Consider the following 9,591-nt stretch of genomic DNA (forward strand, 5'->3'; position numbering starts at 1 on the left):
GGGCTGTTTAGTTTTGTTTGATTTTCATCTACCACATTTTGCAATTCAGCGAGTCTTTATCTTTTAGTCCTGGTCCAATAATTTTCATAATTAGCATATTTCTTTAAGAGATATTTATACGGGCTTTATTAACTATACTGAACTGAAGGTACCTAAACAGCACCATCTAATTATGTACATACATATGTTTTATGTGAAAATTATCACCACATAAGGACACAGCTGAAAAGAAATACTTAAGTAGGCATGCTGACCATGACTTCACAAAGCAATGCAGACCTGAAAGTTCTGACTTTCATGGCAGCAAACCTCATTCAGTGCAACCACATTCAAGGAAGGCAGTATTCAGTTTATAGTTTAAAGCATGACTCGTCTAATTATTGCAAGCATAAAGTTACTTATAACAAAAGACTGATGGGAAAAATAAATTTGAACAATATATGTGATATTTTTTTCTTGGAACACCAGTATGTGGTGATTATGAAAAATCCAGTACATTTTTCATCAGAGAAGACTAAGCCTGGCACTTAAGTTCTCTGAATACAGGTATTTATCTATTAAGTTCTTCATTGCTCACCTCAATTGCAGTGGTAACTTTCTGAAGTAAAAAAATCCCTGAAACTTTTTAGAAACCTTGGCAAACCTAAAGCACTGTGCAGAGGAACAATAAAAGTAACAAAATTTCTTACTTTTAAAAAACATATTCAGACCAGACACCACAAAACTGTGTAAGATTTGTTTTCACATTAGCTGTCTAGTAAAAAATTCAGAATCAAATCTGAAGTTGGCCAGTGATAAACAGTTAAAGGGGATAAATAAGGAGAATTGTGAAAACAGGCATTAGCAAAACTTCAACCAGAAGACAAAAACTCTGCAGGAGGTCGGAAGCAAGTCCAAAAAGGCATGGTTCGGTGATCAAGAATCTGGCAACTATAGCAGATCACAAAGACAATAAAAAAAAGGCTTGTCTGTAAAAATACAGAGGGGAAACCTTGTTTGGCAAATACATTTTCTTAGAATTCTCATTTGTTTGTCTGCTGGAACATCTCAGCTCTATAAGTGAGTGAAGAAGAAGGCACAACTGTAGGCTGAAGGCACAAGAGGCTGAATCAGAATGACTCTCTCTGCACCTTCAAATAAAACAGGTGAGGAGATAAAAAAAGAAAATAAACCAAAGAAAAAATATTAAAAATACAATGAATTTTCAGTGTCAGTGCTGAATAATTTCTATTTCAAAAGCAACCCAGCTCAGTCAAGTGATGAGGAAGTGTCGAGTAGAAAGCATGCTCAGTTTAAAACAGCAAGACAAAAAAGGCATAATCTGAGTATACTCCACGGTTACAGCTACAACTGAAAAGCCACCAGGTCAAGCACTTGTGAAACAAGTGCCCACAAAAAGAGCAAGTATGGCAACAAGCTGAGTTGGACTGACCATTTTCTTTATTCTCAGCTGTTGACAATGTCAGTACAAGAGGATGAGTCATCTAGTCATCTGGAGAGAGGAAGAGAGGATTTTGTTCCTGAAGAGCAAATGAGAATGCTCAGAAAAAAGCTAATGGGAGACAAGGGTTACAGGAGAAGTAGAAAAAGAGTGCAGAATGGTACAGCAAGCTACAAGTTTCCTGAAATTGAGTCTTAAGTTTTCTGGATACAAGGATCTGCCTCATGAAAGAGGAGGTTATAAACTCTTTTCACACTGAGCATTTACCTCTCTACTTAAAAAAAACCCCAAATCATCAAAATGGAGTTTTAATGAAAACTTTCTGTCATTTTCCTGAAATTTTAAAAGTCTTTTAGGTCTTTCTTAGGGACCTTCCATCTCTAAGGAGGTGACCCAGGAAAACCTGCCTCAAAATTCTGGCTGATGTAAGGTCCTTTCACACAAGCAAACAAAAGGAGAACAAAAAAATTGGCAAAAGAAAGCAGTAACAATTAACACACGGACAGATCTTCATAGTATCCCATTCTGATATCTAGCAACATACATCTCTACCAGTAAATATCCATAGTCCTATTGTCCATAAATTGTCTATACTAGTTAAGGGATAAGGTGACAACAATGCATACTAATTCTGCTGCAAATATTCATTAAGAAAATAACAAAATCTGCAGCATACTTAAAACTTAGAATTACTTTGAATTTCTCCATGGAGTCCCGAGAAAAAATTTCACAAGCAGCATCAATTTCACTTCCTATCATTGTGAGAATGGATTCCTGTTCCATTTCTAAGTGATGCAGCTGATCCTTAAACTGCAGTCTGGCCTCATCCATCCTTCTCAAATGATCTTCTTCATCACAGATCTGTTTATCCTGGAGTGAAAGAGGAAAAGCAAAACAAAGAGAAATTACTGCCTTAATAATATAACATACATCATTAGCAATATATCTTTCAATCTTATAATCACACTATACTCACTGATGTACTCAGTTCAGTTCTTTGCCATGCAAAATAATTCCTTTTAATAGCACTTATAAGTTCCTCTCTTGATTCTCATTATTCTCCTGTAAATCAGTGATGAAGAAACTGCTACTAAATCCAAACCTAACAGTCATAGAGCCTATTTTCAGAGTCAAAACCCGAGTTTCTATTATAAATCTCTTTTTCATTAGTAGAACTCTTATCTTTTGCCCTGAACTAGTTACAGGCATCTAATCTGTCACCACAAAGAGTTATCCCTGAAAGAAATCTATACCTGCCATCAGCGTGTTCTCCAAGGAAAAATATTCAAATAATATGTCATAAGACTCAGTGATTGGCACTAAGAAAAACATTTTATGCTATCATCTACTATCAGAAAGATCATTAAATATGTTACGCATCTTTTTAAAAGTTCAGATTCTCTTCCTTTATTATACAGCCACCATGTAAAACTGAACCTGGTGGCAGTTTTGTTATACAATATATTGAATTATGTATTGTAATTAATGTATCAAAACTACCTTGTGAAAAGATGTGAAATCATTTCACACCTGTCTGCTGCTGAGATCAGCAGGATGTAATGCATCAAAGGGTAAACACTTTAACAAGCATGTTTCTGTATGTGGAAGTATACTGAGAATGAGAGAAAAGCAAGAATAATTTTGAAAATTTATTAATTATGGACCTCTGCAGTTAAAAGGTGCAACGGTTTAAGTTGTATTTACTGGAAATTTTCATCCACTGCCCTCATGAGACACCAATGTGGAGCTAGGTAATTTCTCACATACAAGTTCTGTGAAAGGGATAGATATGGAATCATAGAATCATTTACATTGAAAAAGACCCTTAGTATCGAGTCCAACTGCAAACCTAACACTGCCAAGTCTGGCACTAAACCATGTCCCTAAGTGTTGAAAAGAGAATTCTTTTGTAGCACAATAGTTTTCTGCAATACCACAATATGACAGCTAATATGAGATTTCTCAAGAGGTAATATTCTCATTTCCCCCATCCTAACACCCCTTCTGACAATCCACAATAAAACCACAATAGTAAATATTCTCTTAAGTTAACTGATTAATGCAGTCAAGTGGCACTCTTCATTTGCATTTACCTTCAAAGGTTGAGACCACAGGATTATGTGCCTAAAAGCTTCTCCAATCTTTTTGAGCTTAGAGATAAAAGATCATCTCAGTCTAAAAACTGTACCTTCCCAATATTAGGTAAGGTTGGAGCTAGCTTACGAGTGACTGCAGAAGACTATGTACACTCCTAAAAACATATGTCCTTAATGATAGATATTAGTGCTAAAATCCCAACCTAGAAAAAACATAATTTGAATTTTCATATTATTAATCTGACAAGTTGAGCTTTTAAAGCATTTCCTGTTAGTTTAACAAGTTTAGAGAAATGCCAGGTTTAAGATTTTCTCATTCCGTACTTAAAAAAAAAAACAACCTCAACTTTTTTTCTCTCACTGCTAGGAGTCACAGCATGCCAACTGACAGACAGTATATGCTGTAAATACAAGCAGTATTAAGCAGTATGAAAAAAAGGAGCTAACAGCCCTTTCAATCACCTTACATTCAAAATAAGTCCATTAGAGTTTAAGCTCAACACCTAAGTGATGTTGTGTGTTTCACCTATAACAACAAAATAGGAGTTGAAAATTAAATTTAAAAACCTGAAAAGCCACGAAGGATCTACAGTATCCATGGGCCTTTTGTCAGATTTAAACAGTTTGAAACAGTTGAGCTGTTGAAGAATTATCTGACGAGTATTCAGCAGTCCACATGAAATTAGTGAACAAACCTCTTGTACCATGTAAATATAAATGCCTATATCAAAAAACTTCTTTTCACAAGGATGAGAAATTACTAAATTGACACAGAAGAGCAAGACCCTCCCAGCTAGAAGCTAAAATATCTATTTATTAAAAAAATCAAGATATCATGAAAAATTTATAAGCAATTTCCTGCAGGATGCACAAATTTGTTTTCTTTAATTTTAATCTAGGAATTTCAAGTGTTGTCTTAACAGGAATTCATGAAATACTGAAAGGTATGTGCTTTTCTCTGGAGAAGGTAAAACTTAATCCATGTACAGAAATGCTTATATGAAATCACAGTGTTGTAGGAAGAGAAATTTAAGATATAAAAACAGCACAATGTAAAATACATTCATGTTAACTAAAGTATATTAAAAAGCAATGCTGTCGAACCAGTAAAGAAAAAAATCCCCAAACCAAAAGCCCAAAAAAGCAGAAAAAGGAGTTACAAAAAAAAATTCTTCATCAACTCTGTATTTATCACTATATTTTTAAAAGGCTGACAACTCCAGGTTGTGAGACTGCAAATTTGATAGTAAATATTGATAATCAGATCACTTGGCCACAAAAATGGCTGGCAGACAACATCCACCTCTAGAAAGACCAGATTAGACAGGGATGTGAATTTCTTTAAAATCTTGCAGTGTTTTCAATACTCAAGCAGAAATTGATTTTCGTCAAGTTATCTAGAATTTCTTTTACTGTGCTTACATTGCTTATCTACTTCAAATTAGCTCTAAATGATTCATAACTGCATTGCAACTTTAAGAAAATGTGAAGAAAACTAGCAGCATTTGGTTAAACATTTGTTAGTTACCTATATCAGAAAGAGGGCAGGCAACAGGACATACGTTTCTACTCCTACATAGTGTTAGCAAATCTTTGGAGGGATACCATTCATGGCTCAGCCAAAGTACTTTTGCCTTCTTTGATATATATAGAAACTATGTACCATAGTATGACTGTGTATATTCTTCAATACGTACATGTACTTTTGTATTTTAAATTTGCTATCTATATCTGTAGTTCATCGTTTAGTTTAGCTATTTATCAGCTGATAGACTGACAAATCATGGTTAAAACCAGGTAAGTTTACCTTTTTCTCCAGTTCCTGTTTTAGAAACTCGCATTTCCATCTGAGTTTTATATTTTCTTCTTCATTTCGGGTTAATTCTTCTGTCAGTTTATCACACTCAATTTTTATCTTCTCTAATTGTTGACATTGAGTCTTAACTATGTTTTTCTCTTCTACAAGTTCCATCTGATGGTAACAGGAAAATAGATTACAAAGTCACTATATGGTCTATCTTAAACCATTCCCAGACTGCAGGGTTTCAAATCCACGGAACACTATTAAAGAAGAATAATTCTATCCAATTTTTCACATTTAAGTTATACTGAGTGCCATCACTTATCTGAACATGGAAAACGTATCACAGTTGTAGAACCATAGAGTGTTTTAAGAGCAGTAAACAGAAGTCTCGGAATCTGCATTTCAATTCTGCTACACTCATCAGCTTACATCACCTTAAGAAGCCCAATATTTATGCAACTTTTCCATTACTAAAATAATTTGGAATCAGAAAGTCTAAAACTGTAATTTCATTTCAGGTCTTATTACTAAATTTATATCTGCAAGGAAATAACTGCAAAGATTTGGTATTTTTGATTTCTAGAATTGTGTGGTTTTAACGTTATTCATGGAAACATTGCAGAGAAAAATTAATAAAACATTTAAGGGCCTTGAAAGCCCTAAATAGGTGAGTGAATAAAGTATGTTGGTTTCCACGGGAAAAGATAACTGACTGAAACTGACAGATTAGAGAAAGTGTCTAGAATATATAAAAAATAAACAAAAACCCCACAAAACAAAGAAGGAAATTACACACATACTACTCAAAACCAGCTTCATATTAGATGAATTGTAGGATGTAGTTACACACAAAAACAAACCTGCAGAAGAAATTCCTTCCTGAGGAAAAATTCTATTCTCCCAATTAGACCATAAATATAACTTTTATGGGAAGAAGGATAAGGAGAGAAGCTTTATGAGTTAATTTAGACACCAGAGCTAAGAGAGTACAAAAGCTCCTCCAAAGGACAATCCTGAGAAAGAACTTTGGTGTCCTAAGCCCACAAAGACTTATGGACACAAAGACAAGTCTACAATGACTAGAAGATTTTCTGCAAATGCTTATAAAATCAACTTTTCTGTTCCTACTAAAGGTAATTGTATTATAATGTCTATGCAGATGGAGACAATCCAAGAACCAAATTCCTCACATTACCTTTGACACAAGAGACAAAATTAATTTTTATTAACTTCCTGTAAGGACAAGGCAGATGTGACCATAATTTAATTGATCAGGATTGAACCGATTTTTCACATCTGATAATCAACAGGAAAAAAAGAACTATACCCACTTCGTATTTCTCTAGAAAACAATTCAAGGCAGCATACACACATATATATACACAATTCTATATGTATAGGTACGTATCTCTACATAATCTTAAAGATTAATACTCGAAAGTGCTGTCAGGCATAGGGAGATTTTTTATTTCATTATTCTAAGAGAACAAGGATGTTTTTAAAATAAATAAGGACACATAGTAAAATTAGGGGACAGATTCAGAGCTTTGGAACACATAGATGAGTGGGAACCACAAAGCAAATCACTTGAATTCCTATACCTACTTTATCCATCATTTTGAATAATTAAAAAAAGACATTATAGAGACATTGGTTGGGAATCCTTGGGGATGCTCCAGCAGAAGAATAATTAAAAGCTTAAGCACCAGAAGCTCAGTATGCATAGATCATGACCATTCTGAACACTGCCATCTCATATAAAACTCTATGTTCTTCTCCAGTTCTACTGCAGTATACAATATTCCTATGGTACCTCCCCTACTAACCGAAAAAATCTTAACTACTTATAATTTTCAATCCAGTGCAGCACTACAGAAAGCCAGATTGGTGAAGCAAGAAGTTTACAGAGGAGGCAAGAGAGGAAAAGACAATGAGGATCAAGTCACTTCTTTTTACAATATATGCAGAAGCTGGTCCTGTAAACACAGGGCTCTGGACCCTTGATTTCCTGAAAGTAACTCATCCAAATTCCTCTTCTAGTTAAGTTTAAGACTTTGGGACTTAACATTAGATTTCCCTTTACATCCCAAGTCTTTCCTAACTCACCTTTAAGACTTAACATTAACAGCCTTTGGATAGGTTTATGGTTATTCTTTCCCAAAAGCAGTTACAGTGGTTGGACAAGGTTGAGAGATAAGTAAGGTCAAGTTTATTACTATAATAGTAAAAGAAAAATGGTTACCATGCTCAAAAAAATACCAGCCTGGGAAAAAAAAAGTATAATAAGCTAAAAAAACCTTTATATTGTATTTCCCTAAATTCTACCCTAAAACCACAATATTGAAATACATTTTGATAAAATGCATGCTAAGTTTACCTTCATTTGGAAGAAAAGTATGTTTGTAAAAGTAAAACCCACCTGCAATGTAATGATGGGTTTAGACAAAGAGTAATGAAATCACCTGCATGACAACATGTTCTCATCAGATCTTCCTACAGATGGCTATGAGTATCTATTCTGTTGCAGTTAAGCCTTTGAATCAAGAGAACGTTGTCCATTATCATGTTGTGTACTTCTGTAAAAAGTGGCCTACCCCAATATTTTACAAAGTTCATCTCCCTCAAGCCCTCTGCTCTTTTTGGTTTCAGACACAAACCTGTACAAAAAATGTACATAGATTAAGGAGTCTGAGAAAGTTGTGGCACTGTAAATGAAAGAAGGAAGTGATCCATTCAAAATACACTTCCCTTCTCTCCCCGTGATGTTAAATGTACAGTCTTAATTTCAATGTCACTGTCAAAGAAAAAACACATATTTGCACAGATCATTTAAATAACACTAGACACATTACAAATTAATACCCCAATACTAAGCACTGCTGTCAAAATATTTTTATTTTAATGATCCTTTAACTAACAGTCTAGATTTTTTTTATCCCTGTCTTCATTAAATGTTTTCTGTCTTGCCAAGTCACTGTCAATTATTATGTCATGAATTATATATTAAACAACCATCCTTTTCTAAGTAACATCAATTTGTAACTGAAAAAATGGGAAAATATGCATTTTTAGCTATTTTAATTTCATTAATAATTTAAGCTTTGATTAAGGTTTTCATAGCTTTTTATGGTGAAATTGGTAGAATTTTGACATGAGCAAATTTTTAATTTGATGGGACTGAGGTGGAAAGTCTTCATAGTGCTTCAAAAGTGCACTCAAAATATGCTGGTAATTTACAACCTATTTAGAAAACCACCACCTCCATTAATATGAATATATAAATTATTATTATTATTAGGACATACAAATACTGTCTTACATATATACTTAACCATGTAATCAAAATTGCTTCAATATATAGCTTATACAAGTGTTGACAGTTGATTGTGCAGTTTAGACCACTTTAAGTTAACTTCTCAATTATATTCAGACCACTTAAAACAAGAATTTTAGTGACTTTCTTTCCAATGTAACAGCCTTGAATCAAGAGGAAGTGATGTAAAGACATTAAATTGTTTCTTCAAGTATAAAATGATGTATTTCATCATTTAATATATGAATGTAAGTTATTTTTCTGAGTAATTGTATAGAAATTAGAAATTCAAAGAAATCTTTGAAATAAAACTATCAAACTTAACCTTAGCAAGTGTTACACATTATCACTATTCACATTCTGAAAGGGTTTCCAGATACAATGACAGTATTGCTCCATCATGCAATTTAAACATTTATAAAAATGTATCATCCCTGAAATACTGCAAGTTTGTTAATAGGGCCATGACAATATTGGTAAAAATAACAGTTGAAGAAGAAAGGATCGAATCACATTTCTGTTCTGATCACAGACATATCTATTTCACTACTTTTGAACTAAATAAAGCTTTTGACCTAAAACTGTTACTGTTACATTTTTTTAGCCTGAACTTAAAATTTTTATGATGACCTGCAATAAAATGTGTATTAAATGTTTTAAAGCCCATGCTTTATTACCTTCATCATTCAGTGGGGGGGGGGGGAAAGTCTGACATTGGAATTCTTCAGAATAAGTACCTTTAGAGTTTTAATCTGAGCTTCAGCATCATCCTTTTGTTGTTTAAGGAGTTTCATGAGCTCTTGAACATTTCGTTCATGTTTGCTTTTAGCATTTTGTAACTCTGATCTAAGATTTGCCAGCTCCTGTTGGTGAACTTCTCTTTCCATCTTCAGCTGCCTGTTAGCTGAAGTCATCTCTTCATGCTTAGATTCCTGCT

The 9,591-nt window shown here is 33.8% G+C and overlaps 1 protein-coding gene across 1 annotated transcript in view; it reads right to left on the minus strand.

Moving 5' to 3' along the window:
* Positions 1-9,591, minus strand: part of CEP128 (centrosomal protein 128kDa) — a gene marked incomplete at its 3' end in the record, with an annotated part of 13,340 nt that overhangs the window by 2,880 nt on the left and 869 nt on the right. The window contains exons 2-4 of the mRNA XM_010152146.1: positions 9,392-9,591; positions 5,345-5,509; positions 2,135-2,311 (exon numbers count right to left, since the gene is read on the minus strand). The exon at positions 9,392-9,591 is cut by the window's right edge and continues 481 nt beyond it. Of these exons, the coding sequence (XP_010150448.1) occupies positions 2,135-2,311; positions 5,345-5,509; positions 9,392-9,591 (542 nt within the window). The remainder of the gene's footprint in view (positions 1-2,134; positions 2,312-5,344; positions 5,510-9,391) is intronic.

The sequence above is a fragment of the Eurypyga helias genome, unplaced genomic scaffold, assembly GCF_000690775.1.
Source record: "Eurypyga helias isolate BGI_N326 unplaced genomic scaffold, ASM69077v1 scaffold3195, whole genome shotgun sequence".
NCBI lineage: Eukaryota > Metazoa > Chordata > Aves > Eurypygiformes > Eurypygidae > Eurypyga > Eurypyga helias.